At 43.7% G+C, this 16,433-nt stretch overlaps 1 protein-coding gene and 1 long non-coding RNA gene across 12 annotated transcripts in view; both read right to left on the bottom strand.

Annotated features, from left to right (window-relative positions):
- Positions 1 to 6,695, bottom strand: part of LOC119275458 — a 7,666-nt gene extending 971 nt beyond the window's left edge. The window contains exons 1-9 of one of the 10 annotated variants that reach the window (XR_005135699.1): positions 6,245 to 6,695; positions 5,751 to 5,812; positions 5,442 to 5,529; positions 5,290 to 5,358; positions 4,524 to 4,901; positions 4,310 to 4,379; positions 3,900 to 3,980; positions 3,534 to 3,707; positions 16 to 2,891 (exon numbers count right to left, since the gene is read on the bottom strand). This is a non-coding gene — a long non-coding RNA (uncharacterized LOC119275458). Of the gene's footprint in view, positions 1 to 15; positions 2,892 to 3,533; positions 3,708 to 3,899; positions 4,017 to 4,309; positions 4,380 to 4,523; positions 4,902 to 5,289; positions 5,359 to 5,441; positions 5,530 to 5,750 lie in introns of those variants that run through there. The other 9 variants (XR_005135697.1, XR_005135693.1, XR_005135694.1 and 6 more) reach the window with 9 other exon arrangements.
- A 1,387-nt stretch (positions 6,696 to 8,082) lies between these two features.
- Positions 8,083 to 11,287, bottom strand: LOC119275459. 2 transcript variants are annotated; one of them, XM_037556309.1, is made up of 7 exons: positions 11,065 to 11,287; positions 10,821 to 10,946; positions 10,638 to 10,733; positions 10,317 to 10,553; positions 10,043 to 10,230; positions 8,532 to 9,123; positions 8,083 to 8,497 (listed from the first exon to the last, which is right to left on the bottom strand). In XM_037556309.1, exons 1-6 carry the CDS (start codon positions 11,228 to 11,230, stop codon positions 8,575 to 8,577), a joined length of 1,362 nt encoding a protein of 453 aa, XP_037412206.1. In that variant the 5' UTR covers positions 11,231 to 11,287; the 3' UTR covers positions 8,083 to 8,497; positions 8,532 to 8,574. The 2 variants fall into 2 exon arrangements, with proteins under 2 accessions (XP_037412206.1, XP_037412205.1); XM_037556308.1 differs by having other exon boundaries at positions 8,083 to 9,123; positions 11,065 to 11,284.
- Between the last annotated feature and the right edge of the window lie 5,146 nt (positions 11,288 to 16,433).

The following is a 16,433-nucleotide window of genomic DNA, read 5'->3' on the forward strand; positions in this document are numbered from 1 at the left end:
GCCCCCCTTCTCTCTCCCTCCACGGCGTCCCAAGCCAATTCCTGGTGCCAAGGTGTGCACACCATCGTGGTCGAGGGCGACCACCATGACGATGCAACCTGCTGCTCACCGTAGCTCCGCACCTTCTTGAAGTACAGCGGCCACAATCATGTCCCAAGCTTATGTGTCCATCCTTTTATCTAGAGTATATTATCACTGCTGAAATCATAATTCTCAAGATATGGTACAAACTTCAGTATCAATACATCATAATAAACCAAATGCATCGGGGATCTGGGTGTACTATCCTAACAAAGACATTGTTTCGCTACGAAGCCTGAATATTTTCTCTACCACATTCGATTTTGCTGCAACGCATAACCGATTTTGTTACCTTGAAAATTCAGTATTGTACAAGCTACCTGCCACCGGTGAACTCAAAGTGGATGCTTAAAAAAGGGCTCTGATAACTTCCACATTATAAGAAATATCAGGATGGATACATTGGCAAAAGCATGTGCAGATTTGGAGGTTATATCTTCTATGTACAAAAGAATAGATAGACAACACAATTAAGCAAACAATTAATTAATAATTTGAACTAATTTTATGGATAGTTTAAGAAGGTTACCTTCAGCTCAGATAAACCAAAATATATGAACAAAGGTAATAATCCAAGGAGTAGTGGAGCAAGGAGATCTGAGAACATCCAGATTTTCTCAATCAATCGATCAGCTCAATTTGTCCACACTTATGGAATAATTCCTCTCATTCAATGGTATATACAGTCCATTGGAAACTTCAAGCAAATGACCATGCTCCATACAACTCAAGATTTAGCCTTTTTAATTTCTCGGGCAACCAGCCAACATATAATTTTTGCCTTCCAAAGTGAATATATATAATGGAACAGCTGAAAAAATATGAAAGAAATAGATTGTAACACACAGATGAATGCAACAAAAAATCTATTGTGTATTTAGGATTTAGAGGACCATTTACGAATAATAATAGAGTAATGGCTGATTGTAAAAGAGCTATGAAGGAAACATCACAAGCACCATACTGAATAATTCCACTCACGAGCTTTTCCTCGCAGAATCACAACTTCATAAGACATCCTTAAAAATCAGCCATCAGTAAATAGCTTGCTGAATCCAGACATGGTATGCAAATATTTCACTACATCTGGTTCCATATTCTGTATAGAAATCAAGTAGACATGGAAATATACTCATATATCGCTGAATCTTGTAAAACATTTAAAAGGTAACCAGACACATTTTAACAACACTCTCTCGGCTCTTAAATAAGTGATATTTTTACTTGCCGAGTTTGCAAGGTACAAATTAAATCATAAATTATAGTAAAAACATAATCCACATGTTTGATAATAACTAATCGATGAGCAGAACTTGTTTAACACATGAATAATCCATGACTATAAAAGAAGTTCATTGTACTCGGCCACTCATCTATTGTGTGCACTGTTTTTCCGTCTTTATTGATCATAGCAAGATGCTTCCTGATCAAAGAGATGAGTGATTTAAAGAGAGCGAATGTAAAGTGGTAGGATATTTGGCATGCATCATCGACTTGAGAAAACGAGAACAGGGAATTCACCTTGATAATTTGGGTAAACAAATTAATCTGGCTATTGCCGATACATGGATAATTAGATTCTCTGCAGATTCACAAAACAATCATTTGTGACTGTTATGCAGTTGTGCAGATGTATGCACGCTATTCATATATAAGTGCCTCCATGAAACAAGAATAAAATCAGAGTCCGTAACTAAGCTACTGAAAAAGAGCATTTGCACACAAATTGATAATATCAAGGGAAGAACAGGAAGCGAAGGGAGTCAGATGGGTTACATATCCAGTGGGAGCAGTAGTAGATGCTTGGCGGCTGGTTGGATAGGATGGCGATAGTGGGGGGAGGGATGCTCCCCATCAGGTCGACAAGCCGGAGGTTGTCCCAGCAGGACCCCTTGTCGGATAGCGCCTGGGTGAACCCGTTGCCGGCTATGCTCAGGTACTGGACAGACAGTAGCGCCAACAGGAACGGCCCGACGAAGGGGTTCCGTGACACGTCCATATGCTCCAGCAGGTAGAAGGAGAGCCGGTGAACTTGTTCTGGCTCAGCACCACCGACGCCACTTTCCTCCCAAGACGCCCGAGCTATGATGTCATTACTCCTATTCGTCTCTTACATAATTAACGTGTTTCCGATGCAATCATGGTACCGAGACACACATGAGTAATCTGCATGTATAGTTCTCTAATAATTAATCGTACATTCTGATTTTCAACTAATCCAATGTGCTAGTGCATCAGGCTCAACCAACCTTAATGCTAGGTTGAGCGGCATTCTAATTTCTAACTAATCTGATGGAATCCTCCTATGACACATCCTCTCTGCTTCCCACCTTCCAGCGGCTCGATGATGGTGATGAAGGACTATAGATAAAAATTTAACGACCCTTACTCTGTACACATTTGAATCTATTTTCAGATGAAAAACACTGAACTATGATAAAATAAACAATAATCAACGACCCTGGCTGGGGAATAATATCAGTCCTTCCTTGTACTAAACAAGGTATTGAGGGAAAATAAATCTAAGAACAGAATGTACAGATTGGCAGAAGCTAAACATCGAATGCTCTATTAGCAAGTCTAAATAATTTTGAGAAGTATTACCAAAGAGATGACTCTCCAGGCTGCCGAAGGGCATGTACTCGTACAACAGCAGCCGCTTGTCCCCTGCGCGCAGAAGCCGATCAGGCTGACGAAGTTAGGGTGGCTGAGCACCGCCAGTATCAGCACCTCCACCAGGAACTCCTTCCTCCCCTGCACGCTCTCTCGGGCATGCTGCTTCACCGCCACCATCTGTGCTCGGAAGCGCCCTGCAAGAAGAAGAAGAATCATATTGTGCTGATGATATAATACATATATCATATATAGTCCAGACCAAAGAATGATCAGAAAATCAACATGGTAGTTGGATGTGTCAAACATCTGCGACAAAAGTGATTAAGAAAAGTACTGTGTGAACTAAGGAAGCAGCATCGAGGACGATACGCAAGGAAATATGCTTGTCACTTGTCAGTACACTCCGCTAATCTCACCAAATGCGCATACACTTTTATTGCTTTGAAGAATATAAAGATAGCAAATGAAGAAATCAGTTGCTGCCTGCCCGACTCAGGTTTGCAACATACAAATGATATACACAGACCATGAATGTATTATAACTTTAGAAGAATATACATTAGTCTTTCACAAGTATAGCGAAACTTATCATGGGACGGAGGGAGTACTACAGTTTAGCACATTTTTCTATCACAAGTATAGTTGTTGAATAATGTAGGGAAAGGCTGCATACTATAGACCCAAAGTGGTCGGACCCTTCCCCGACCCTACGCAAGCGGGAGCTACATGCACCGGGTTGCCCTTTTTTAAGTATAGTTGTTGAATAATGACGAGCAATCTGAAATCATCCACTTACAAAGAAAGAGGGAAGACATAACACGGGCTTGTTAGCTCACCCATACAAAGTTGAGTCAGTGATTAAGTGGATTGCCAAAAAGAACATAGGGGAGACCATCATATCCATGTGTGGTGTACTCAGCTCCACCCTTTCTCATCACTATATTTGTTCATGTTCTCTGCTGGTTGGTTTTCTCAGAATTTGCTGGGGCAGAGGAAGCTCTCTTCAACTCCTGCTCAACAAAGAACCTTTGTGAGACCAAACAACCAAAAATCCTTGTTCATACAAACATAAAAATGATGAACTATCCAATAATTTCTTCGTGATCATGCAATAAGCTGTGCCTTCCAAAACTTCCATATGGCTGCGGTAGATTCGACTCACATGAAACATAAATAAAATAATATGTATATAATGATTTTACCTTATAATAGATGTTTTAGAAACTCATAATATATATTTGATAGCTCCACTCCAAAAGTATAAAATTCCTCACGTTGAATACCTATAAACAAAGGTGAAATAAGGATCTCTTTTGGACCTATCAATGTAAAGAGGAAAGGTTATGTCAGCAACTAATCGGAACCGTCGAAAGTTCAGCACATCCGTCTTTTAGCAAATGTACATGCAAAGCAATTCTTTCTCGGAACTCTGAACTATTCTGTGCCACATGTAAATAAATCATCAAATTACAGTAGGGAGACATGGTTTTTACATGTGTGGTTGGTGACCCGATAAGAATCAGTAGAAAGAAATCGAGTCAACAGAGATACTTTTGTAAGGGCCTGAGAGGTTATATAATGAATAGAAGATTCATGGAAAGACGTTACTTACATGATACATGTAGCTAGAGAATCACAGTGCCCCCAACTGAAGTTTTATGTTCTCCCCATTAGTGATCGCACTGAATCAAAAAGCAAAATGTCAGACAAACAGATTACCTGGAGTGAAGGCATCAGGTAAACAAATTATCTGAATCAAGCTCACTAAAAACAGAATCAAAAAGCTAAATGCCAAACAGATTGAGTACTTTGCCTGGTATACATACTTGTCCCACCTTGCATCAACCCCATTCATGGTGGTGGCATCAACAGCATCATGAGCTCCTGCTGCCCTTGCGTTGACAGAAAGGTTGTCATCGTCGGCGCCGCGCGCCTCCGAACCAAGGATCCGTTTGGCATGGAGGAGAGCGCCATCAGTTTGATGCGTCCATCCCCAAACAACAAGCCAAGATAAAGAATATTATGACTGGGAGTTGTGTGTCCCCACTTTGTGTCTACAACCACCTCCTTTCTACAGCTCCAAATCAGGGGAGCATCTCTTCGTTCCCAGCGAGACAGTCTATGCAGGTGCTGCCGCCGGCGGCGACGCCCCACCACAAAAGATTGTCTTCGAGCCGCGAGTTGCCGCATCCAACCCCAAGGACCTGCAGTTGGTAGATATTTACTGGGAAAAAATGACCAATAAAGCATGACTGAAGTTTAAACTTTGCATAACTAAAAAGCAATCAATGTATCAAAGGATTTGATCCCTGGGCATTTTCCTTTTTCCCAAGTAACAACGTCAAACTTTTCAGGGGAAGGGTATATACAATATTTACTAAACTGAATGCTTTCCACGTGTTTTTAAATCAATGGATCCTCCTACAAATTCTTTAAAGAGTACAACTGGAAAGCTATTGCGTGGGCAGCTGCTTTTCCCTCTCTTAAAGTATCGACTCTACAAATATAACACATTTTGTCACCGGAAACTCATGAATCATAAGTTACAGGGGTGGAGCACGCGACGCAACAGAGCAGAAGAGAATGTTGTACCTGAAACTTAAAGGCCACATTAAGGTTCGTGGGATTCTTGTCCGAGTGAAACAAATTGGTCTGTACAAACTGAAATATAGCCAGCGCAGCTATATCAGAACCCATGAGGCCATGAGCACACATATAGTCAGAAGCACAGCTAAATCACGTACCTTGTGAGCATACACCATTCCCTCCAGCCACTTGGTCGGGTACCACGGGGTTCACCTTGAGACACCTCGTGGATGACCTTCATCCCTTCTACACAATTAAGCACAAAAAAAAAACAAATTGAGTTCACCTTGCAAGACTATTGAGAGGGATTTAGGTCCTTATGAAGTACAGAGTATAGTACGGAAAAGGGGTTCTCTCCTAAAGAAAATAATGCAGCCTCCATCCAGAAACAAATGGCGAATTAAGCACCCTCCAGTTCAATTTCACTCTCATCTAAATTCTATTTTCATGAGAAATTAATCAATTACCTAGGGTTAGTCCAGTTCATCCAAAACAGTGGAGCTCCAAGGAAGAAAGAAGAACGGTTGATCTAAAACAGGGAAGAAACAAGGCTATCACCTTCAAGATTAGTTCTGTATCAAAGCAAGAGCTCACGATTAGTTCTGGGAATTTTGAGTGATGAAGATAAGAAATGCAGTGGTACTCTTGCTCCCCTTGCTCTGAGAAGGTTTGCATACCTCAGAGTGCCCAACATCTGCCGCTGGCTAAAATAGTGTGCATAAAAAGATTAAGAATATAAGCTACATTCAGATTAGGCTAGATAAGGAGCTATGCGCTTGTACACATCAAGCCTATATCGTTATTTTCACTCACCAAGGCAATTCGAGTGCATTAGATTAGTCCAATGTGGATGACGAACTACTATTAGGAAGAGAATGAACGGAGTTACAACCAGTTAGGATCTGCACAAGTAGGAAATATAGTGACCACACCTACGAAGGAGACTCAGGGAAGTAGTTACCTGCAGCTCCATGTAGTTCCTCCGGTCACATCCCTGTCCCCTCCGCTGCCGCCTCCACCCCTATCCCCTTCTGGAAGCCGGGATCTAGGCGCCTGGAGAGGCGGTGGCTCACGACCGGATCACAAGATACATGGAGGGGGAGGTCGCTGCTGGCGAGGCGCCGACCGATGGGAATCGTGGGGCGGAGTCGTCACCGGGGTGCAGCATCGTTGGTTGAGGCCGCATTGGGGAAGAAGAGGCACTTGAGGCCACCGCCCAGCCGAGGTAGGAGGCGCCAGACGGGAAGAGGTGCGAGGCTAGGGATTGGGGAGGGGGTAGGTCAGCGTGCGGCGTCTCCCGTCATCGGCGGCGGCTCCTCAACGGGATCGGCGGCGTCTCCCGTCATCGGCGGCGGCTTCTCAATGGGATCGGCGGCGGCTCCCGTAGTAGCGCAAGGATCGACGACGGCTTGATGTGCTCGTGCGAGTCGTTCTCGCTCGAGGGCATGTGACGTCGCTCTCGTACGTGCGGGTTTTCTTTCGCTGGTTTTTTTTCGCTAGTTAATTTTCGCAGGTTTTTTATCGTTGGTTAATCGACGTAGATTTTTTCTTCGACGCTTGTCTCGGGCGCAATCGGCTGTTACGACCTGAAGAGCGCGGGGGTGGGTGGAGGACTCGGTACGTGGTTTTTTCGGTTGGTGGCGGGTCAGGGTGAGGTGGGAGGAGGTACCAAAAAAACCGGGTGAGGTGGGACGAAAATAAAACCCGAAACGCAACCTACCAACTGAGACATTAGGAGTAGAGATGAAGCATAGTGTATTAGGCATCTCCAATAAACCTTAAATTCGTCCATGGACTAGTACTCAGGCACTAATGTGGAAACCGTCCATCCAAAGTCGGGCATGGCTCCCGTCTGTCTATAATGAAGAATATTTCATCGAGGCCGGGCGTTTATTGACTCCATGGCTAATCCAGTGAAGGCGAACAGCAACTACAATGGTCCAGGCCGCTTGTCGGCTTAGGTCATGGCCGACTGTCTTTTCGTCCGACTTTTGGGTATCGCGGGATCTAAAGGTCGGGTAACTGTGCGCAATACAACATGGCCGAGTAGACCATGTGCCCCACTGGGCATTGGCGCCGTCATGAGGCGGTCCTGTCTAGGGCCGAGCAGGTGGGCACATCCGAAAACGTTCAAGCTCAAATTGCATTCAGAAGTGGTCAAGGAAAAAAAGAGTAGAATGTAATGCCTCTAAATGTTTTCCTTTTGTGTTTTTTTGGCCTTGGGTCATGCACATAGTGTACCTTGTTCATTGCAATAAAATGAAGAGCTCCGTGGTGTTTTACCCTATTGTGACAGGTTAAAAAAATTGAGCAAATATTTGATGCATAGGGTTAGATGGCCGATTGGCCGCCCCGCTGATGAACAGCGTCGAGGATGTCTTAGTTGGGAATTTTTTAAAGCGAGCGATTGCCTATCAAAACGCACTTTGCGCTTACAAATTGGCCAACTGTGGATATGCCAAAGTTTCAACGGCAGCATCATCAACCACCGGATGATGTATCAAAATTAGAATGAAAATATTACATATTAAAAGTCAAAAACAAAACAGCAACAAGCAAAGAATATGCATCCATAGAACTTAGAGCATGGTCATGTTTACAACGGTTAAAACTACTACTCCTTCCGCCTCAAAATGTAAGATTATTTTTTGCACTATCATAGTGTCAAAAATGTTATTATATTTTGGGACAGAGGTAGTATAATACTGCTGAGCAGAAGTCTAGAACAGCATAGGACACCTTCAGCCTTCACTTTGCCTGCCTCATACCAACATCAAAACACACTTTGTGCTGACCAAATTGGCAAATTGTGCATGCCAAGGTTTCAACGACAGCATCACAACCACTGGATGATACAAGTCAAAAACACAATAGCAGGCAGGCAGAGAATATGCACGCATTGAGCATGTTCAGGTTTACAGTGGCTTAACTTAACACACTGGACTATAATGCTATACTAAGTAGTACTCCCTCCGTTCCTAAATACTTGTCTTTCTAGGCATTTCAACAAGTGACTATATACGGAGCAAAATGAATGAATCTATACTCTAAAATATGTCTACATACATCCGTATGTAGTAGTCATTTGAAATGTCTAGAAAGACAAATATTTAGGAACGGAGGGAGTAGAAGGCACAGGACACCTTCAGGCCTTCACTTAAACCGCAGTTTGTCAGGATGCCGGCGATGGTCTTCATGTGGAGTTCTTTGGAGCAGCCTCACAAGAAACTGGCCAAGCTGAAGAACTGAGTCTTCACTTAATCGCAGTTTGCAGGAGGCCGGCGGTGGGCTTCATGCAGAGTTCTTTGGAGCAAAAAGCACCCTCACAAAAAACTGGCCATACTGAAGGATTGAGTCATCGGGAGAACTGACGGGTCCAACATACTCATCATGAAAAGTCCACTGAAACAGCGATTCATCGACTCTTAGAAGAACATCCAAATTTTCATTTCTCTTAACCGCGACAATATGTTGGAACAGTTTCACACTCCCAGATATCTTGTCATCAAACAGCACAATCTCATCGTCATAGCCAGTGCTTAAAGCAGTGAACTTCACGTGATGAGGATGGTCAACCTCTGCATAGACTTGTACTACCGCCTCAATACTTCGTGCAATGATCATGTATTTCAGGTCCAAGTTGCAATCAACACCAGGAATCCGACCACCCAGCATAATATCAAAATTTGCACGGACTTCAATCTCAGCATATGCAGAAAGTATATGCTTGTCAGCTGATCCATTCCCCTCCTTCTTTACCCAGAGATCAACTTCTAGTAGTGCCTCGTCCAGTACATATATTCCTCGACATGGGCTACAAAGAGGCAAGTCAAAGGATTCCTGCAATTTGATATCTTATTAGAACCCAACAAGCTACATCAACCTTCAAAGATATACTCCCTCCGTTCCTAAATATAAGTCTTTGGAGAGATTCCACTATGAACCACATACGGATGTATGTAGATGCATTTTATAGTGTAGATTCATTCATTTTGCTCCGTATGTAGTCCATAGTAAAATCTCTACAAAGACTTATATTTAAGAACGGAGGGAGTACATTAGTACTGTACCAACAGAACAAACTCACATAAGACATGCGTGTTCGTCTAAATCAAATATTGGGTGAAAGGAAGCAAGCATGTGACTTTAATGTCATTTTATCCCTTTGACCCCATTCATCTCGGCAGCTTAAAGATTAATGGGTACAAAATATTCACACACATTATAACCCCTCTCTCAGTCCCAAAAGAATGGGTACCTCGCTATCATACACAAAAAGCTTGCTGGTTTAAGTTATAACCATATTATTACCATGTCTCGTTCCCAAAAGTTTAAGACAGGGAAAATCACAATTAGTAACCACAGACGCCTAGTATCTTGCTGATTAAAGTTATAACTATCTTAATGCACACAAGCAGTCAACTCATGACTTGTGAAAAGAAATAGATAAAGTGCTAAACTGAAGTATATTAACCAGATGACGATTTGTATGTACTTGTATTAGTACGCACATCATATAAAAACTAATGTGATCTGTTAAATGGCAGTGCTTCTTAACAGCGCAAATGCTTGCCATTGATTATTTATTTTTACAAAAGATGCAGCTCATCTCATAGATCATTTAATGGACCCAGGCAAATAATAAATAGATCCAAAACAAATCAACTTAGATGACTGACATAAAATATCATAGAGTTGAGCTGTTGAACATCATAGGTCAGCATCCAGCAATTTTGTAAACAAAGCAAGCTTTATTTACCTGATTCACAATCTCTACAGCAGTATCTCTAGGACAGTTAAAGAGGTAATTCCGTCGCTGGTCCAAGTCATCGCGAACAGCAAGTATTCCATACACACTAATGGGATAGGAGAGCCCAGAGCTTGGTAACCTCATTGAAAAGAACTGTAGCATCTGTTGTGGTGTGCGATATCCAAGAGTTGATGGAGCTGCAAATATATATTAGGAACCAGAGTGAGTTGTTAAGCAGACAGCACAAAAACATATTACTCTACTACGAATGAGTGGCACTTACTGGTAGAAGTATCATGGGTCTTGTAAACACTGTGGTAGCAGTACCCCTCCATGAAGCATAGAGATGTTGTGGGAGGGAGCAGTTTCATAGGAAAAGGAGGCAAAGTAGTAGAATCGTCGTGGTGCTCCCGGGCCAGAATGTCATCAAACAGTTTCGAGTATTCTCCCATCTGCTTGCAGTACCTCTCAATCCATTCCTGCTCAATTTCCTCTGCTTCGCTCTCAGGATAGAGCTTTCCTGGAGAATCATTGTGTCATAGATCGGCAGATGATCTGTGGGTGGTCACGAGTTTTGTTTTCAACTGAATAGAGAATTAGATACCTGGGCAGATTATCTTCGTGTTTGGTTTTTTGTCCTTGTAAACGAGTTGGCCATTGCAGTTGTCGTCATCATCATCGCTATCGACTACTTCATTCCCTGAAGAATTAGTGTGGAATCCCAGGAAGTTAACTTATTCATGGTTGAAATTTCGGGGAAATTTAATCTGGAGGCACAAATGGATACCTGGGCAATCTTTCTCCTCCCCTTCAATCACTCGGCCATCGCCCTCGCTCCAGTCGCTCCAGTCTGATTCGCTCTGCTCCCGTGGGAACTTGAGGTCCAGAGCATGCCAGGCAACCTGACCAGGATCTGAATGTGTGCAATTACATCAAAGTAATTGATCAGCTCAAGCAAGATCCATCCGAAACCTTCCTGATGGAGCGTGAATAAATAAAGTGAAGTAAAGGAGTGTGCGCATTGTACGCACCGGTGACCATGCGCGCCGGCTGGCCATGGGGGTCGAGTTCGCCTACCTCCACCTCCTCCAGCGTATCATGGAGGTGCTCCGTGCAAGGGCTGGGGTGGCAGGCGGCGTGAGGCGAACCCGTTGTTTCCCCTGATCCGCGGCAGGATCGCTTCTCCGTTGGCGCCATGGCAACGCCAGGGGTTCCCTTGGCGGCGGCGGCGGCGCGTTGTGTCGGCAGTCGGTTTTCGGTTCGTGATGGTTGGCAGCGGCGCGTTGGGTTGGGAAAGATTTACGGATTATTTTTAGTGAAATATACTGTAGTATACTCGAGATTATATTACTACATGCTATAAGGAAAACATTACAAGGAGACATACACACTATAAGTGCATCCACACAGGATACGGAAGAACACCAAATCCGACTTGACCACATAGTCGCCCCCCTAACTCGCCGTCGTCGCCGCCGGAGAGAGAAAAAGAGCTATCCAAAGGCCCAAGACGCATCTAACCCAACCAGGCCCATCAGGAAGAAGAAAGTCCGTCAGAAAATATGCCCTAGAGGCAATAATAAAGTTATTATTTTATATTTCTTTTTTCATGATAAAGATTTATTATTCATATTAGAATTGTATTGATCGGAAACTTAAATACATGTGTGAATACACAAACAAATATCGTGTTACTAGTAAGTCTCTACTAGACTAGCTCGTTGATCAAAGATGATTTAGGTTTTCTAACCATAGACATGTGTTGTCATTTGATAACGGAATCACATCATTAGAAGAATCATGTGATGGACAAAACCCATCCGTTAACTTAGCGTATGATCGTTTAGTTTATTGCTACTGTTTTCTTGAATGTCAAATACATGTTTCTTCGACCATGAGATCATGCAACTCCCGGATACCGTAGGAATACCTTGTGTGCTATGAAACGTCACAACGTAACTAGGTGATCATAAAGATGCTCTACACGTATCTTCGAAGGTGTTTGTTGAGTTGGTATGGATCGAGATTGAGATTTATCACTCTGAGTATCGGAGAGGTATCTCTGGGCCCTCTCGATAATACACATCATAACAAGCTTGCAAGCAAATGACTAAGAAGTTAGTTACAAAATGATGTAATTGCGGAACGAGTAAATAGACTTGCCGGTAACGGGATTGAACTAGGTATGAAGATACCGACGATCGAATCTCGAGCAAGTAACAACCGACAAACAAAGGGAATTATGTATGTTATCACAACTGTTCAACCGATAAAGATCTTCGTAGAATATGTAGGAACCAATATGGGCATCCAGGTTCTGCTATTGGGTATTGATCGGAGATGTGTCTCGGTTATGTCTACATATTTCTTGAACCTGTACGGTTCGCACGCTTAACGTTCGTTGACGATATAGTGTTATATGAGTTATATAATTTGATGACGAATGTTGTTTGGAGTCCCAGATGAAATCACGGACATGGCGAGAAGCTCCGGAATCGTCCGGAGGTAAAGATTGATATATAGAACTATGATATTCAGACACCGAAAGAGATTCTGAGTGCACCGGTAATGAGGACATTACCTATGTAAATACCAGCAAAGATATTAGGTGCACGTACATTATTTAGGATTATTGAAGGCATTTGCAAAATAAATATCATGATGAGAGATTATGCACTTAAAGTTTACACGAGCTATACAAGTGCACCATGCACATGTAGCCAAGGAAATGCTCCTCTACATGCATGCGACAGAAAGATGGAAGGAGGAGCCAGCCTTGCATGCTACGATGCTCATGTACATCACGTTGGGGCCACACATCTTGTCAACCGAAGGAAACATCAATTCCGACTAAGGCGTGCAGAAGTTGGACTCCATACGACCTGCGTTTCATAAACAAGGACCCAACGCGGCCGCCACTCCTCTTAATAAATAGCTAGCTAAAATTAGGGTTTAGATTTAAGGTTTTGTTTAGAGAAGTTTAGATATTGCTACTTTTATTTGTCTTCGCTCGTAGTGGCTAGTGCGACCGTCAAGACATTCTATCAGAACCTCATTTTGTGAGATTATTCCATCTAGCATATTCGCAATTTCAGATTGCTTTGCTATTATTTTCTTGCATGTTCTTTAACTTGCTTGCAGGAAAAATCCTTCGTGGATAGGTCGATCGTGCCGTTGGCCCGGTCGATAACGTCGCGGAGTTGGTTCGGCGATTGTCGTGGATATCAGTCATGTATGGTTCTCTCTGTACGGTTGGTAGCCGGATCGTGAGGGTTAAGTCCCACAAAAATTATTGTTATCCCCTCTCATTGAAAGATCGGGTCCCCAATTCACATCAAGTGGTATCAGTTTTCAGGTTCATCGGTGAGAGATTTACAATTTTATTAGGTTAGATTGTTTTTCAATTCTATAACCCAAAAAAAGCCAAAAAATTAGATTAGTTCATCCGCTGCACCCATCTTTTTAACCTTTAGCAGTTTTTGCATCTAGTATTTGTGTAATTGAATTTTTGGTTGCATTCATCTAATGCTAGTGCTGGTCTAGATTAGTCCGAGAGAAAATTCTCTACTAGATTGAATTATCCTTTGTTTCTCCATGGCCTACTTCCCATAACTGGCCTTACTAAAACTTACAGAGGAACTTTCTGGCGTAAAACACCTATAATGGGGCAATCTGACTAGCTGGTCAAAATCCGTTCCGCGGTGTTTAAGTGATGCTGGAAGGTCTAAATCAACTGCTTCTCAAGAATGGCTGGTAATACCACTTAAGGGCAGATAGACTGTCCACCAAGTGCCGTGTTCCCTAGAGTTTGGTTCAAAGTCTAAGGTATCTCCGCCGCCTTCATAAGAGCGGGAAGACAAGCAAAGAAAGCTCCAAGGTTTCCCTTCCTGCATTCAGAGCTTATCAATTCGTCCCATGCTATATAGTGAAGCAAAGCCTACTTTTTGGCGACTTTCACTTTCAACCCGATTCACCGCCTACGTACCCTTTACGTCCAGTCATTCCATTTTTCCCGCATTTTTTGATTCCACTTCTGTATCAGAAATTAGTGTCAAGGGATGGAGTTACTGTTTCGTTATCTATGTCTCACGTTGTTTGCTCTGGGCTGGGCCACCTCAAATGGCCTGAGCCGCATGCGGGGAGACCCGCATGTACGTTTTCAGGAGGATCCGGCTGGCCGGCGCCCACCCGACTAGAGGGACTGAGAAATTAATCGAGTACAAAACTTATCTTCAAGCTTTACCTTATTTTGATCGTTTAGAAGGTGTTTCTTCCATCAATCATCCAGATTTACGTCGTATAGCAACAGATTTTGTGCACAATATTTTCCGTCGCGAATTCGTCCATGATCTGAATAGGTAAACGAAAAACAAATCTTCCTTTGTTTGGCTGCGCGCCACACCAATACATCCGCGTCGTTCACCGCTTTTCGGGTGTATTCAGTTTTGCACACGCGCCTGCGCGAGCTGCACATGCACCCCATGTCCCAGCTTCTTGCCGCTAGACAGGAGCATCCCGATCCTATCTTGTCATCCATCGGTACTTGATTGCTTCCACCATTATTAGCACATGTTCCATCACCCATCACCTCTTTTAGCACACGGTCCGTCACCCATCACCGCGAGTTGTGTTGTGCAATTTGCTTTTGCATCTCTAAGAGCAACTCCAATGGGGCGACCCAAACGGATGACCATTTCGTCCGCTTTTTGTCCGTTTGGGTCGGCCGCCCGCCCGGCATCCGTCATGTTTTAAATATGGGTCGGCAGGCGCCCAACGCGCTGACCTTTATAAGCCGGCGTGGCTGCCTGCCCTCCTTTTTTTGTATGATTGCATAGTTCAAAATAAAGACGTTTTGGACTGAATAAAATAGCGTAGTTTATTACAAGACAAATGAAAATAAAAAGGTCTCACATAGCTCTCACATAGTTTTGCAAACGAATAAAAGAAGATACATCTATTGTTTGCCAACACGAGCCCACATATGCTCAACCAAATCATCTACAGTTGCACATGACTTTCCCAATCACGCATGTCTCGATGAAATTGGATGAACTATTCAAACGTTGCTGCTACTCCATGCTCAGGCACAACATTCTCACCCTAAAACTGAAACCCTTGATCATACAGACGTTCCGGGCGCTCATCTTTTACGATCATATTATGCATGATCACACAAGCAGTCATCACCTCCCACAGTTTTTGTGTGCTCCAGGTATTAGCAGGATACCGAACGTTGCCCCATCGAGATTGCAAAACACCAAAGGCACACTTGACATCCTTCCTAGCACTCTCTTGCTCTTGGGAAAATCTTTTCCTCTTCTCTCTGACAGGGTTGGGTATTGTCTTGATAATAGTGGTCCACTGAGGATAGATACCGTCACCCAGATAGTATCCTTTGTCATAGGTGTGGCCATTGACAGTAAAGTTCACTGGTGGGCTATTGCCTTCGGCAAGCCTGGCAAACACCGGCGAGCGCTGAAGCACGTTGATATCATTGTGTGATCCGGCCATGCCAAAGAAAGAGTGCCAGATCCAGAGATCTTGAGACGCCACATCCTCAAGTATGACAGTGCAAGCCCTGACATGGCCCTTATACTGCTCTTGCCAAGCAGAAGGGTAGTTCTTCCACTCCCAATGCATGTAGTCTATACTATCAAGCATCCCTGGGAAGCCCCTGCTGGCATTCATTGCCAACAAACGTGTTGTATCTTCAGCAGTCGGCTCTCTCAAGTACTCAGTGCCAAACACAACAATAACAACCTTGCAGAACTTATACAAGGACTCTAGGCAAGTAGACTCACTCATATGAACGTACTCGTCAATGAGATCACCAGGCACCCCGTATGCAAGCATTCGGATGACGGCAGTGCATTTCTGATAAGAGGAAAAACCAATCTTGCCAACGGCATCCTCTTTGCACTCAAAATAGTCATCGTAGCCGACTACCCCCTCTCTAATATGGAAGATGCCTACTCATACGAAAACGGCGGTGGAATTTCTGATGTTTGAACAACGGGTTTGTTGTATCAAAGTAGTCCTTCCAAAGAAGGAAATGCCCGCTCTCTCGGTTGCGATTCAACGCCGGAAGGTGGCCCAGAATGGAGCCACGGAACAATGGCCGCTGGCTGTTGAGGTGGTGATGGACCAACACGACAACCAATATCTCCTCCTCGTCATCAGAGGACGAATCGTCGGAGTCGCAAAGGAAATTGTGAAAAAAGAACTCGTCGGCGGAGTCCATTTTGTACCTTGGCAAACTGTCGAACAACTTGCGGGCGTCGACGAAGGAGACGGCTAACAAAGGGAGTCGCGGCGCGCACGGACCAGCTAGCTGTCCTGCCGGCGTCCGACGAGCGTGCCGGTGAGGATCTGGCCGGGCGGCGAGGTGGCTTCTTGGTCG

Source organism: Triticum dicoccoides, chromosome 3B (genome assembly GCF_002162155.2).
Source record: "Triticum dicoccoides isolate Atlit2015 ecotype Zavitan chromosome 3B, WEW_v2.0, whole genome shotgun sequence".
NCBI classification, from domain to species: Eukaryota; Viridiplantae; Streptophyta; class Magnoliopsida; order Poales; family Poaceae; genus Triticum; species Triticum dicoccoides.